The sequence below is a fragment of the Varroa jacobsoni genome, unplaced genomic scaffold (assembly GCF_002532875.2).
Source record: "Varroa jacobsoni isolate VJ856 unplaced genomic scaffold, vjacob_1.0 scaffold_1445, whole genome shotgun sequence".
NCBI lineage: Eukaryota > Metazoa > Arthropoda > Arachnida > Mesostigmata > Varroidae > Varroa > Varroa jacobsoni.
Genome location: NW_019214347.1, coordinates 131,415 through 147,790, shown reverse-complemented (window position 1 = coordinate 147,790; position 16,376 = coordinate 131,415). Strand labels below are relative to the sequence as shown.

General features: G+C 44.0%; 1 protein-coding gene across 2 annotated transcripts in view; it reads left to right on the top strand.

Annotated features, from left to right (window-relative positions):
* The first annotated feature begins 1,657 nt into the window (after positions 1 to 1,657).
* Positions 1,658 to 16,376, top strand: part of Crk (Crk proto-oncogene, adaptor protein) — an 83,141-nt gene continuing 68,422 nt past the window's right edge. Inside the window, exons 1-2 of one of the 2 annotated variants that reach the window (XM_022850145.2) lie at positions 1,659 to 4,271; positions 4,554 to 4,591. Coding sequence is in view for 1 of the 2 variants with exons in the window: in XM_022850144.2 (XP_022705879.1) it covers positions 4,237 to 4,271 (35 nt within the window). In the remaining variant the exon portion in view is untranslated. Of the gene's footprint in view, positions 4,272 to 4,553; positions 4,592 to 16,376 lie in introns of both variants that reach the window. The other variant, XM_022850144.2, reaches the window with a different exon arrangement.

Here is a 16,376-nt window from a genome sequence, read left to right as displayed (position 1 = left end):
GCTCATGTCAAAGTCAGAGGTCCTTACTAACATTATTTCGTAATAATTAAAGTAGCCAGCTGTCCGAGTTAGTGCATTAACATTTCACTGACTGAATGAGTGTCCATACGCTTTTCCTTTGGCAAAGGGTCTAATTCATTAGCGTAGGATTTATACGAACTTGTCCGCTGTCTTTGGATATTTTGTACCTTTCTCATCTCCTCTGTTTATTTGTAACATAGAATGGAATTGGATCGCGCTGCCAATATATGCCATGCTACCCATGTGCAGGCCACATATGCAATCCTGCAGTTATCCTATCTGTAATAGACTCATGTTCATTCCAGTAACCCTGAGAGAATGACCGTGTTGTGCCGACTCATCATAAGTTTGTTAAGCTGCTCGAGACGCTACTTTTCTCAACCACTACTGCGAGGCAGAGTTTCAAGGATCAACCGAGCCCCAATAAATGTCTTTTTGTCAAAGTGATCGGTCGATTTTACAAATCTGTCAGGTCTTTTTGTCTATCGTGAAAAGCTAAAAATGTATTTAGTCATCATCCGGTAAAAAGGTAGACTGTCCTTCGCATGGCACTAGTCTTTTACTACACCAACTCTACGTGGCTATTGTCGTCGGCTCCTGCAGCCGCTTTATTATACCTGCATTTGGACCATGTGGAAACTGAATTTCACTGCTTGTTTTCTGTATGATATGCCCAAAGTGTTTCCGTAATTGTGCAACGGTAACGTGTTGGCCCACTAAACCTAGAAACACAGCGGAATGGGCTAAATTCAACAGCAGGGGTAGGTAAACACACTTCATTCCGTCTTTGGGGTTAACCATTTAAAGCAATGCCTAACACCAATAGTCAGACTGGATATGGAAGCTCAAAACATTTACTGATGCGGAAAGTTCTCATATACAGAGGAAGCGTTCATTCCATCCAACAGTGCACAGCTGGCGCCACCGTCGCCCGTGGAGCGATCGAGCGAACCAGTTCGTATAGCTATCCACTTAGCGCTCATTGAATGACACATCGTTCTTTACACAGCTCAAAAGCAAAAGATCAGGTAGGGTAGAACGCAGAAACATCAGCATCAACCCAGCGGCAGGCGTAGAATGCCAACGGGAGAGAGACGGACTGAACAGAGAGAGAGAGAGGTTCGCCGTTGCCGTCATCACCATTCTCTCCCGCAGCACTAGCAGTACCAGTTCGTAGCAGACAACGCCAGCCCAAGGAGAAAAGAGGCGCACTGTGGCCTAGCCGTCGACGCCCGTTTATGACGGCTATCTTCTGTTCCAAGCGTCTGGTTTGCTTAAAGCAGCTTTCTGCATAGCCGCCGTCACCACCACCACCACCGCCACCGCCACCATTGCCACTGTGTTAGTCATTATTCGTCTGCGGCCGTGTTCGTCTGCTAAAACTTGGTGCTGGCTGACAACTGCCGACGCCGCAGCAGCGGCTGCCGCTGCTTCTGCAGTTATTCTAGGAACGACTCGAGCGCCTTCGTGTCCAGCCGTATCAGCAGAGAACAGCGGAAAAAGCAGCAGGCAAAAAGTTAATCGTCGTCGTCGTCGTCGTCGTCGTCGTCGTCGTCGCCGCCGCCGCCGCCGCCGCCGCCTGTGCTGCTGCTGTGTTGATTGTGACTGAGGGTCTGAGCGATGGTGGGATTAATCGAGCATGGGAGCGACAGTCAAGTCGACTACTGGCGACTGGTGCCAGCGGGTGAGTGAATCGGGTCGTGTTCTCGTTATTCGGCGGCGGCAAGACTAAGCTGCTATCGTTACCATCGCTTCGGTTGTAGATTCGCGGCCGATGTGTTGCCGTCTGTAGCAATTTCGCGACTGTTAGTCGGATCACCGACGGGCGCCTGACTCGTTTTGTCGGGTACCGTCATCGTTTTCTGGTAGCAGGTTGTCGTCGTCGTCTTCGGCTGTTTCTCTGCCACCGTTGCTGGCGCTCGTGAAATGAACTGGATTGCAATAGTCATCGCCAGTGACGGCTACGGTGGTCGATGGTTGCTTTAATCGTCCTCGGTAGTGTCGCTGCTGCCGCCGCGGCGCTGAGGCTGGTCGTTCAAACACGGTGCTAGCCTGGCCAAAAGCAGCTGCAGTAACGAGTAGGACATAGCGAATATTCGATGGTACGAAAGCTGCCACTGAGGCCAACTAACTATTACGACTACAAAAGTCTTTGCTACGCATCATCGTCCGTGTTGATGGTTCGACTCTCTACGTATGTGTGCGTGTTAAACAAGTGAAATAGAATACGTACAGCTGCGGGCCGCTATCGTGCAGTATCGAGTGTTGCTGCGAGTTGGACGATGTTGTCGTTGCGACTGACCGTATCCTCAGGGATCTCATCTGGTCAGTAGGTGCTTTGTGTGTCGTTTGCTGGGATTGTTCCAGTAAACGGTAGTTTGGTTAACGTAAACAAAGTGGAGATACCATTGTAGAGCTGTGAGTGACGAAACAAAAAAGAGAAAAAGTGGGTGAAAAGTGTGTTTACTGCTGACTGCGCGCGACAATATCACAGCCGATCCCATCAAAGCACCGCTGGAGGCTCATCGATTAATTGCAATTAATGTTCAAATACGTTATAGTAGGTTGGTTAACAGAACGTATTTTCTACGCCGTTTTGAGAGCAAACAGGTTCTGCAATCAGCAACCGGTTATCGGCTTAATTAATCGGTCCGCTTCCAGGTTGACGCACTCGCTTAGCACCTACGCCGTGCGGAAGAGGCGTGTGCCTGTTCGGCGCCGGCTTGTGCCCTAGGTTTTGCCAACCCATCCCTGAATCAACAGATTTCGGGAACAAGCCCCTGAATCGAGAACAGATTTCGGATCGTACACTGTCCCTCAACTGGCAGTGAATGTGCGAGTAAATTCGTTTTCTTTTATATTATTTCAGACCTGACTTCAGGTCTAAGCGAACTGGTTTTTCCCGCAACACCATCCGATTCGCGTTATCGAAAAGATTCTTTCGCTCCTCAAAAGTTTTTCTTCTAGTCTATCAGCGCTTGCGTAGGAGGAAGTCTTTCCCATTATTGGTCCTTTAGTGCTGGCTCGACCTTCCGCTGGAAACTAGTCACTTCATTCCTTCAAGCAGTCGTCGTTGCCCTAAACTAAGCACAATACGTAACTCTATATGAGCAGTGTCTCTGCCCTTTGACGCATACGAAACAAAAAGCCCAAACCAGTCGCGTGGTTGCCGCAGCCAAAAATCCGTTAGCAGCTACACTATATAACACCAGAGGAGATCTATGAAAGGGTCATCCACTGTAAAGTGTCTGCACGCATACAAGAAGGGCACAGTAAAATCTACGGTACAGCGTTTCGATCGCCATAGCGCATTTGTACAGAGGGAAAGCTAGAACTTGCTTGTTCGCGCGTCAGCCAAGCATAAAGGCATATCCTGTTGATAATACAATTTGCCGGCATTTAGTGGCTTACTGATAAAACTTCCAATTCGAGATCTTTGCTTTAACGACATGCGACTCTTGCAAGATCGATGTCAGTACGAAATTTAAATGGAATTATTACATTTGTTGGGTTTTCGGCAAAATTTTAATTAAATTAAAAATAATTAAAAATAGGCCGCCTGTTTTTCCTATCCGCTGAACCTGTACCCCTATCTAGAGCGCCTCTGATGTCTGCTTCACAGAAGGATTGAACAACAAAACTATTCCTCACTAGCGGCAGTTTACCTCCAGACCGTGGGACCCAGTCTTTCTTTGTCGTTTGTGAAATCGATATAGTGTGGTCTTCCCTGGGAGATTTTACGCGTACGCGTACATCTATGTGTGACTTGCCATTTGGATTACATAACATTTATGGACAATAGTTAAGCAATTATTCGAAGTGTCAACCCCACCAAGAAACGCCGGTGTCTATTGAGTGCCTGCGGCTAAAGATCAAGCCAGTGAATTAAGGAAGCAGGAACTTGCTGTTGGCTCAACAGAGTTGAGCGACAGAGTCGAAGTAGAATACGCAAAAAAAGGATAAGAAAGAAATCAGAAGATCACGAGGTCGTCCAAGCGAGAAAATCGAATAACAGGCAAGGGACCGGCCGCGCGCATCAGAGAAGTGCGAATTTGTAGCCATCTTTTCGCCGTTCCCGAAAGTTGAAGAAGGGAAAGGTCGCTTTGTGTTCGTCGATTGTGCGTTATTCGTTGTTGTTGTTGATCGTGGTGGTTCTTGCTGAAGTCGGAAATACGGTGGACATCGTTTCAGCTCGTGAATAACTGAATTATCAAAATGTGTGCCACTTTCGACCCACATGATCGGAACAGGTAAGCAACGCGTGATCATGCAACGTAACTACGATGTCTTACCAAAGTACATAGTACTATTTTTGATGAATGCGCTAGATAAACTCGTATTGGAAATGCTTGCAGGTGTGTAAACCTATGTCGGTTTCTCATCGACTTTTTTTGGGTAAAATCACAATTAGCAGCTAACAAAGCTGAATTAGCTCCACGATAATAGTACAAATAATCACACGAAAGCAAAAGAATTACTCAGATCCGAATCTTTAAGGGATTTCTGTGCTTAGTCAGTTATCTTCTTTACAGTGGCCTCTGACGCAATCTCAACGAGCACATTATCTAAGGTAGGTTTGCCTATTTACGCGTAAACTATTACGTCATCTCATTGCACGAGTCAACCATAATTGAACTTTCGCTAGTCTTATGAATTGATTTGCGTTCATGTGAGATAGATGACACCAGCGTCAGAGGTTTCATCTCATTTTCCCTTGTAAAACATACAAATATATCTCAATAAACTTTAAGTCGTCAGCAAAATTGCTGCGGTTAATTCTGCGCTCTTATGTTGTAAGGACGCCAGAAATAGACATTGATTTTTGGCCCCAGCATAGGTCAGCGTGTCGATGACTAAAAGAAAGTTCGGAAGAGCAGAGTCGTAGAATTTTTCAAATACGTTGCTTTGACGGAACACGAATCGTAATAGTTGTTGTGTGTATATTGCTCTGTGCCAAATTTATCTTGCAAGCGGATGAATAATGGGTGAGGGTAATTGTAGCAACAGATTAACGTCAGTATTCGCCGGGTTGTGGTTAGTCTCCATAACCCTACAAACGGTGTAGAGAATTCCTGGATTTCGGACGACAACGCAATATAATGTGAGCAGTAGTAGTAGATATATGGTTATCATCCTCTCATGAATCACCTTCTGGATGAGCGCAGTCAAATCTTTTTGCCGTAACTGTTTCGTTCTAGGATGCAGCGACAAACAGGTCTACGATGAAATTGAAAAAAAGCTTGATATCGCTTTTATATCGATACTGCAGTACAGTCAGCGCTCTGATCAGCAACAAACAGCGCTTCAATGGAAACTTTATTAATGATTTTGCTGCCAATTTGTGGAAACACCGCGGAACGCAGGCGATTTTTTATTGAACCTGCTCGTAGCACCCTATTATAAATATCAATTATTGATCTGTCCCATAGTTGTAAAGTTGTTACGTACGCTGCTCCATGAAGTTGTTTGTGCTATCAGTCGCGAGTTTGACGCGTCTATGTCGAGCTACGCATAGTGAGCGACGTTTTCACTTCAACAATATGCGATTGCAGCGGCAGCACCTGACAGAGATCAGTTACGGATGCAGACATCTAAATCTTTTTCCAGACGTCTATATGCAAACCATTAGTTCTAAGTTTTTTTGCATTACGTGAGTGTACCTAATATTTTTCACCTGAATAACCTGTTACAATACCTCGATTCCTAGCTAACCTATATAGCAGTAATGGGTGTCACTGATCAATCAATTATCGATGCTTTTAGTGAGCGGCTGGACATCACTGGACTCTCTGCTGTAATAGACTGAAGATATGAAAAGTGTCAGGGGGTAGAAGCTATCGCACTGGCAGTGTGTCATAAAATCAAGAAATGCTTTGATCCGATTTCGTATCTGTTACGACAGTTCACACGTAGAGTCTAGCATTTATCATATGCGCCAGTTGTTTGCCTGCAACTTCCACCACCACCGTTGGTTTTCTTAATGGGAGCGAGCCGTTAATAGACGTCTGTATTGAATCGAGGAATATCGATGTGTATTTGTCTCCATTAAGATATGAGTCAATTCCAATCATTCGTCAGTCAGCAAGAACTGACGCAACGCAACAGTGGCAGTTACAGCGTCTGCTTGTTGAACTGTTGGGAGCGCGTTAATTGGGCACTGCATCGTAGCTGATCGCACCACTGCAAAAAAAAAGAACGCCTTGTTGCTACCGATAGAGGTCGAACTATCGACGCAGGCGCTTGCGCTTCGATCACGAGCTGTCTTATGCGTCATGAATAGTTAACGTATTGGCCGGTTTAGCTCGCTCCTTCTTTCTGTACGGCCAGTTTCGGTAAAATTTTGACCGGTAGTTGGAAAGACAAGAAAAAAAAACAGCTGGTAGATGGGCAATAAGACAATAGCAGCTCAATAAAATGGTTCTCTGTATGAATCTGTAATAAAAAATAGGAAAAAGGTTACCACTTTAATTAATAACTAGTCAATAATGAGGAGTTTTGCTATGGGCGTTTTTTTTCTTTGTAATTAGTTTATTGTTTTTAAAAAATCTTTGTTACTCTCATAATACTGAATGAAGGTGATACGTGTATTTGACTATATTGCGATCTACGTTGCTTACGGGGGTGTCGCCATATCGGTTAGGAGGCGTTAAATTAAATAATGCTAATTAAATAACGAAATAATAATAGTAGTTTGAGAAGACGTAACTGCCTTGTCAACACAAAGTAAGTGCGTGTGAAAAACCGAATCTTTATAGAAATTTACATTAGACATCGTTATATTTCATCGAATATCTTGAACGAGAAATGCAGTTGAGTTTTGCGTAATGTCATAGTCTTACGAAGCATAACTAATTTTTGTCTGCACAACTGACCACATATTTTTTGCCCCGTGTGTCTGGAGTGGAATGCCTCAGAATTTCCGAGTCTGAAATTTCCCTGGACGTTTTCCGAAATACATGAGGTGCGCGCCCTCAACTTCATAGTCGCGGAAGCTTTAAAAGTACGTTTTCCGGCGTTGTTGCTATACCCTTCGTTATTGGGAAGACACATTGTCAGAAAGCAAGTCATGCGGTGAGAGCAAACATTGCTGAATCGCCGTGCCCCGTGAGTGCTTCATACCATTGGCTATGTGCGTTAACACCGGCGCATTTCGTCCATTACAGCAGACAGATTTAATGGCACTTCATATTAGAAGACACACGTGAGATAAAAAGAGCCTCGCGGCATCCTCTTTCGGTTTCACTTATTTGTTTTGCCACGCTCGTTGAAGGCGTGGAAGTGGTTTCCTCTTTCATGACCCTTAACCCCCCCTCCCCCAAAGCAAGCAGGGTAGAATGAATAACGCTCATAGAACACTCATGCAAACGCTACTTCGATCTAATATTTCTACTACCCTTGCCAAAGTTCGATGAATCAATCGTTGCGCCAAAGTAGATTGCGCCAATAGCATAACTATTGACTCGTTCGTAGCAAACGGCGGAGCGGATAGATTTGTTTGTTGTGGACGGATAAAAGGGATAATTCTTGGAACACATGTTTAAGTTTAACGGCTCGCTTCATTGCCCACGTCCATTATTCTAAGCACACGTTCTCTCCCTAAAGATTAACAACAACAACAACAACAACAACAATTATAATAATAATGACGATGATGATTATCAGTATCATGAGGTAGTCCGTACTCGCCTATAACAATAGCAGAGGCAGCGGAAGCGGCTGCTGGCAGCCTGCACGGTCGTAAAGTACAACAGCGACGCTTGCCGGGATCGTCGTCCGCCCTTTTAAAAAACTGCGACAGAAAGCATGCAAAAAATACAGACGACAGTAAAGACAGCAGAGATGTGTTCGCTAACGGTAATTATTAGAGTCGCTAGCTACTGAGGTTGTTGTTAGCCCATATGTCGTGTTTAGTAGCGCAGTAAAATGCGCAATCATACCGCCAGCAGCAAGAACTGAGTTTTTAAAATGATAGGCCAAAGTATTGAAATCGTAACTCGTACGTACTCCCAGTTCGCAGGCGGTCTTACCAAAATTACGGTGGTCTCGAAAACTAAGTTAACTCGTTAGCCATCGACACACGCTAGCGATATGAACGGCTGTAGTGTGTTTTGCAGACGCTTTACAGGATTCATATGATACTACTACTATTATGCCGTTATAAGAAAACACGGCGGACCTTGGAATTAAAACATTTTTGAACTAAAGGGCTAGAATGGTGGCTTTTTAAAACGTGTAAATTTACGGGGGACCTATTTTTACATAGTTTCAGTATTTGGGTTGTAGTTCTGTAACACGTTACATTTGAATCGCCAATTTTGGTGGACAAGGTTCTCAGCCTTCAAGCTGTGCTTTCGTGAAAGGCCTTCTCAATTGCGGCAATGCGTTTTTATCCTTCAGATCCCGACATCTGGCCATCTCCTCGCTGGTCTGCAACATGCCTATTCGCATTCTCGAATGGTTTCATTATTTATGAACAGTACCTTCGCTTAAGATTTCCTTGCCTAATGTCTTTACCAATTTTCGAAGAATTTCAGCAGTGTTGAGGCCTTCGACGAATAAAAACTTGATTCGAGACTAAAAGATGTTTTCTTTCAGGACTTATTTATCCCGAACTAAAAACGGCTTTCTCTTCATTCACGAGCTTCTAGTAGAGTAGAATAAATATCGGCTAGACGCGTAGTTCAAAAGTTGTTGTTTAATTTCAAGATCTGCCACATTCACTTGTAACAGCCTAATATAAGATGCCGCCCAGTACTAGATAGTAGCGAATGAAATACTCGTCCTTATTGTTACGGCGACTGGTAGTCCTCTTATGTTCAGTCCTGATGTATAGGAAACGATGACTACATTGCAGTGCTTATCTTCCAAGGTTATGGCTAGAAGTGGCACTGCAATTGGGTGGCTGTCTGGATAGCTGGCTTGCGGCCTATGATAGTGCAGATGGACGCTTTTGACTCTGCGTACGACTTTATTTTACGGTTTAGTTGGGTCTCCGTACGCGCTCGGAACGCCGGAACTCGAGACGCTCAGGCACTGTCGTTGCGCATGATCACTATGAACAAGGGGAGATAGTGACGTAAACTGACGGGTACCATTAACTTAGGTGATGATGTCAAGCACTCACGGATCTTAGGGATAAGTATCATTAGGGTTTTTGTCGGTTCTTTGTTTTTTAACACGTAATGATTGTAATGGGTATATATATATATATATATATATATATATATATATATATATATATACGTATCTAGTCTAACGAATATTACATTCGTTAGACTGAGGTGTTCACTACTCGGCCCTGTGGACAGACGTGACCGTCTCCATTTGTTTTCTTTTTGGCGTTGATAGTATCACCTTGAAATAGCTTCTGAACCTTTCGCTGCCTCGTCTTGTTCCCTAATTTAGTCAATCTAACCCCTTAACGGGCAACAGAACGAGCATTTATATATGAACGTCTGTGACGTTATTGGCTGTTAGTTTCATAGAGTGTTAGTTTATTATTCAAAATGAAGACAACTGGACAGTAAAAATACCTTTCACCCGATAAGCGAGTGATCAATGCTGTTGTCATATAATTCCAGTTCTAAATCTAATGTTTATATCGCGCGGGACCTGATGGTAGCTGCTCTTGTCGTTCGGACGTGGTCAGCAGTATTATTAATTGATGAACAAAACAGTAATCTACATATTGCCGATTTATAGCGTTCTAGACGTAACGACAGTCAGTATAGTGCCTTTATTTTCCATGGCCGTATTCTGTCATGCCGAAAAAAGCGGTAGCGATTGTGTACTGGACAAGACGTTTTTGTCCTGAACGCCCTAAGAATATTCCTCTTGCTTTCGAGTACCCTGCTACGCCAGGCAACCTGGTGATTTTCCTTACAGTTGTAGGCGGACATTTTTGTAACGGAAAGTCACGTACTGCCGCAGCTGCTTCTTTACAAACTATTATTACTGCACAAGAGCTACTCTCTCTGTGTACGATTACATACGTATTTAATCCCGCTGTGCCAGAACAGAGCTCTGATTGGATAACGAACGAGTGTAAGCCAGCCAATCTCAATCGATGAGGTAGGCGGACGTTAGACCATCGTTAACGTTAAAAACGTCGACCTGATGTTCGTCCACTAACTATTGCAGCATTTATAGTTCCTAGCAATGGCATCAGAAGCAGTTTCTGTTCTGGTTGTTAGTCCAGGACAGACCGACAAACTGCGCGGGTGAAATGTTTCTGGCTCCGACGCGGGTTGCGCTCGCGCGGCTGCCATAGGAATACATCAGCCGCAGACGGTCACCAGCCTTGGTTGCGATCTATGTGAATCAGACGTCAAAGGCTCACGCTGACGGCACAAACCCTAGGCGCAACCTTTTTTTTTGTTTTATCAATAGCGCATTGAGCCAGAGAGAAATTATTCTGGGTAGTTCTCTAACTATTTTTGTAGGAAATGCTAGGGAACGCTGAGGAAGCGAAAGAACTATTAAGCAGTCTATATTTTAGATTTATACATTTGTTGATTTAAACGAGATCTAGCAGTTCCGATGATGATACCCATGACAGAGCCATTAAATGTAATTTTAGTTTTATTTCAATTTGTGTCTTCCATTTGGGTCAGCAAATTTTACGAATAATCGACGAGCTTCAGTGTATGTATAATAGATTTTTTTTCGCGGCGGGTAGTTGCACTTGTCGTGGTGCTTTTTGGCCTGTCACGTAACATTGCGTCTCATGTTTTTTCGAAATGACGCATACATTATATTTCGCTGTTATTTTTTTTATAAAAAAATAGCATTTAAATTCATTACGCTTCGATCTTTAATAATGATGTCACATTCTAGGTACAAGCATATTCGCCATTTACTGCTGTTCGTCACCAGTGAAACAAGTTCAATTTTAATAAACTTCTGACAATTGTCACAATTGTAGTCGGTGAATACGGTTGGGTCGAGTAGCCTTTGGTGTATACGGTAGAGAACCCGTTGAAACATGGGCGAACAGTATGAGCAATATCAATGATAAAACCTGGACAGTCTATCGTCCGCGCGCCGAACCGGCAGATACAATAAATCCGACATATTTTCAGATGCTCTGTTAACGGCGTTGATGATTACATGTAGTTTTGACGTTATTCGAGACCATGAATACGAACGGATCTAAGAGCTTGTGGAATCATATCGCTAGAGAAGCGCTTAGCGCTGTTCATAAGTTCACTCCGAATCTAGATGTCCAGGGAAATACCCAAAAGGGCATCAAATGCGATCGCTTTTCGTCACGTCCTTCTAACGCAATGGTCTCCCTTGCAAGATCACAGAAACAACAGCTTGCTGCACATAAAGTGCCCTAAAAAGACTTTTGTTCGCTTCGCGTTTTCCGGCGAAACGTTTGCGTCCTTGTGTGCTGTAGAGCTTCGGCGGGGTGTAGCAGATGGCCTTTGCTATTCGAGCTCATGTCAGAGTTGCGAGATTTGTTTGTTGGCTTCTCTATTCCTGTTGAAACTTACAGCAGCGCATCGAGATAGTCGATGTATGCAGCGGAAACCATTTGGAGGACGATGTTGTCATCGACGTCACTCGCCACTAACTTCTTTGCTTTCTCACGAAAGTCTACGACAACACGATGGACAAACCGTAATTTCCTCGACAATTGCTGACAACTCCAACAACAACGATGACGAGGATGGAAACTGTAAGAATAACATTCGACCATCATGCTAAGAACGGTTTTGGGTCCGGAATCGTTAGTGATTGTGTCGTTTGTCTGTGTCTCGTCGCCACTGTAGCTGGCGCCGTTTGCCGGTTAGCCTTTAATTCTATTGATAGGTCGGTTACTATTCGCTATTCTAATAGGAATACTATTATTATATATTATCACGATGCTGTTGCGGTGGGCGGCTGCTGTGGTACGCTTTTCGTTCACTCAAGCTGAAAACAAGCAATCGAACAACAGCGCCAGCCGCAAAAACAACGGCAAACAGATACTCTGGGCGACGGCAGGAGAGTCGACCAAAAAAGGGAAATTTGCGCTGTTGAAACGTTCACCGCAACGCGCTACTGCATCGCGCACCGTCGTGCCACTACGCCGTAACCGATGTTTCCAAGCGCCACTGACAAGCGTCAAGCGCCAACTGGCAACCGAAGCGCCGTTGGGGTTCCAAGCTCGGAATCTGAGCCTAACGCTCGAAACGGCGGCAGTAATTTCCATGTGGCAAAAACGAAAAGATTCAGGTCCTAACCGTTAGCTACCGCACGAAGTTAAATCGGGCATAAAAAAAAGAAACCAAGATATGGAGAGCGTCAGTACGGCAGCATCCGCCAAAAAGGAGCATTGCGATGGCAACAGTTGCCTAGTCGCTATGCTCACTTTCGTGCTGAATAAGCGATCGAGCCTTGGTAGTTTCGTATTTTGAGTTTCATCCACCGGCTCCATCCAGCGAGGAACATAGAATCAACAGTTTGCGACTTGGTTTCCATTAGCAAATGTGGAGGAACGGTGTCGCCGAGCCATGGAATGCCATTGTCGCAGCGTTCGTTGAAGGCGTTGTTGAGCGCTACAGTTGCTGTCGTCTGGGTTTTCTGGGTCTGGTGCTCTAATGAGCTTCTGGCAGTACTCTTCGGATAGCCGTTTGTAAGACAACAAATCGATGTAGTTGCTGGCTGCGGTGTTGATTCGGAGCCTCGGTTCGATTGATTTCGATGGCAGCTGGGTACGCGATATGTTTCGCGGAATTAGAAATAGCTCTGCTCCCGTTGGTTTATTAGATAGTATATTATTATTACCTATTGGCATCGGTGATGTAGTGACTTCCTGGTGGCAGCAAATTCCACACTCTTGACTCGATTAACGCTCTTCCTGGTTTAGCCCGTTGCCCCGAAGCAACTGCGTGCTGGGGCCACTTGTAGATATGCTTCGCGAAGACTGCAGGCCTGTATGGTCCGAGAAAAAAATAGGATTTCTTGTGACAACAGAAAAATCAAAACGGCAGCATAGAAGTCATTTACCACTTCACTGTTGGCCGTACCGTAGGCACCGGTGGCTCTGACTTGTCCCTTATAAATTCTTTAAATACGAAAAATGCAAGAGATTGACTAGTCCTCTGTGTTGTCACCGCCGCCGATGACATCTCAATCAAAGGCTGACAATGATCGTTTGTTACGGTGACGTCTACCTATGAAAGCACGTAGAAGGGTTTGCTCTGCAGTGAGCTTGTTTATGGAGGAAATTTTTAGTTTTTTTTTTATGAGTTGGCCATTAAAAATTAGGGTTTCTTTTTACAATATATATATATATGGGTCATCTAACAATGGACGGGAAACACATTTCGATGCGGCCAATCGGCGCCTTTGGTTTCAACGGCTTTTTAGACATATTGCTCGAATATAGGATTTTTTTCTATATACCAGTAGACTGGCTAAACTGTTTGAATTTGTAGAAAAGCCTTTACCTGGCACAAGTATTAGTTAGATACACACGTATACCTAGATGGTGCAAAGCACGTAATGTAAATGTTCGTCGACAGATACTTGCTTAGTGTATATTCTACGGCGAATGTAAAGATTAATTGAGCCGCGAACACGTGGTCAGTTTGGTCTTCGCATTGGTTTAGTGGACCATCCTCATCAACTGGGAAAAGGTGTCAGTACTACCGTTCGAAGATGATGTGTGCACGGGTTTCGCGACCTTTAATGCTTTTACAGTTGGAAGATTTCTTTATATTGATTTATACACTGCAATGTCGAGAATCTTAAATACAAACCTTTAAGGTAGAACCTTGACACTGCATGGCAGGTATAACGTATTTAGGTTGTATAGATTTTTCGAGCGGTAATCTATGCTATAGTATATGCGAGCAAGGTTGATCGGCAGAGAGCTACCATAGCAGATTAGTTCTTTGTTCATTCAACGAAGGTAACTCGACTATTCCAATTGTATGTCTATGCGTGATTATGGACCATGGCAGCGCTCTTCCTGTTTAGTCTGCTCTCATAGGTGGTACCAAACTATTTAAAGACTCTTCGTAGTCGGTTGATGCCACCACGTGGCTTCACGATCGTCCGAGTTGTCAGCACCTCGCAATGAGTATGACTAGTGCCGAAGTACATTGAAATGTACTACAATAGGGGGTCGACAGCGCGTCTGTTTAGAGGTAGAGCATTGCTAGAAACTGAAATGAAGTCGGTTGCTCTTTGCCTCTTTGCCATGCCTATACCAACCTGGCTTACTTGTGGATACCTTATTTCTTGAACTAAACGACCTGGTAACGAGGCGACTGGAGCGAAGGCTGGCTTTTAGCTACGAAGGCATCGGGCAAAACTGTTGACACAAACTAAAAATGTATCTAAGCGCACCTTCGTTTTTTGTCCTGTCTTGAGCCTTAGTTTTTCCCTTGCTGTCGCCATCTGCTCTTCGGGGCCGTTTCGCCCAAACCGGCGTAGCCCAGTCCTATCACTGAATGATGCAAACGGGTGCTTGTGCGTCTGTTATTCTCGCATTGCAGCAGTCCGCTTGAATCGTTTGCACCGAACTAATGGTAAACTTTCTTTTTACCTACTTCCTACGTGTCAACTGCCCTCCGGCTATAAAACATTACTTCTCGGCTAAGGATGTAGTTCGCGCACACACCGTCGTTATTGCAGCTGGCGTTTGGTCTCATCTCAAGGTATCGGTGTTGGCCTATGGCCTACTTTATAGATACTTTAGAGATAGTGCTTTGTCCAGCGTGGAAAAACTGCAACTACTACGAGTCAGTTGTTGAACGGCATGAGAAGACGGTACATCATCACCTGGCTGAACGTCCTGTGAAGCATCGTGTATTACCTTGCTACTGTTGTTTTTCTTTATAGGGCGAAAAGACGTGAAGCAAACAAGATCTATTGATATATACATAGAACCAGTACGGTAATTAGAGATTTTTTCAGATTTTGCTGTTGTCCTGCCTTGTAAAGATATATAGGTAATAAAGAAGAATATACGTATGAGCGGATGCGGTTGTCCGGGTGTAGCAGCTGTAGAGGGATCATGATTTTGATTATTCCTTTCACCGTTAGCTATAATAATAATATCAAGAAGTGAATAAAAGACAGCAAAACTTCTAAACGTATTTGATACAAAACATTTAGCTAGGGCAAGGTGAATTATGTTCTTTGAAATCTCTGTTCACTGTTAAAGGTAAGTGGCCGTTATGAGATCACCACTTGAGGCCTGTATCTGAAAGCCGAGTACTGCATGGACGATATGAAGTGACCAGCCAATACGCGCCGACCATTTTGTAGGAACTGTGGTGTACCGCAAGCCAGTTTCTAGCAGACGGCAGCAACTGCGTGCTTGCAATGCAGATCGTTTCATGCCTTGGCTACTAGTAGTATTCTAGCATGTTCTGCCTTTACCCTATTTCAGTAAGCATTAGATTTTGATATAAATAGTATTAAACTGTTGCAAGAAAATCCAGCGCACTTTGAACTTGGGTAACTTTTGAACTAGTTGGGCTAGAATGGTTATTCTTTTACATGTGTTAGAAGTACTCTAGACACTTTCAATCCAACGCTCTGGCAGTGTCTGGACAGCCGTATATGGACCACTGACGTTCTCATATATACGTTCTCTCTATGGCTTTTCGAAATAAATCGATAATGGACATGTTCGGTCCATGAATCTCTTGAGGAGTTCGAGCGAGTGGGCTGCGTTGTTTCAATCGAATATCACATAATAGCAGTTGTTTTGATGTTTACTGCAAGTACGAGCATCACCCTTCGTCCGAACTTACTCGACACTACCACTGAATTCGAACTCAAGGGCAGCGCTTTTTTCTTGTTTGGTCCTTATTCGGCTGACGGTAAAGACTAAACAATGTCTCGTCTATGGCGACCATATACGCCAGACGGGCTTTTTGCTGTTGAAGGTTCTGAAAATTGCATGTGGAATGTACCACATTCATTTTCAACTGGCCTGGAGTCAGTGCACGGGAGACTATGTTTTACTCAGTTCCGCATTTTTAACATCTGGGTTGTAATTCTGTCACACGTTATGCGTGAAACGTCAGTTTTGGCCAACAGAGCCCTTAGATTAGGAGTTTTCAAGTGGCCTTCAAGGAACAATAAGTCGTCCACCGAACGTTAATCATTTAGGCCTAAAAGATGTGTTTTCTCTAAAGTTCATTTCTTTTCAAGTAAAGTCAACTGCTCACTCACAAGTTTCTAGAAGGCTGGAATGTTTAGCAGGCAAATTTCTTCTACTGGCGTCGCGTAATCTAAAAGTTATTCAATTTCGAACCTCCTCCGGATTCGCTTTGTAGCAGCCTAATATATAGCAGCATATATATATATATATATATACCTGTTTCCTTCTGTTATTAGGCTGCTAC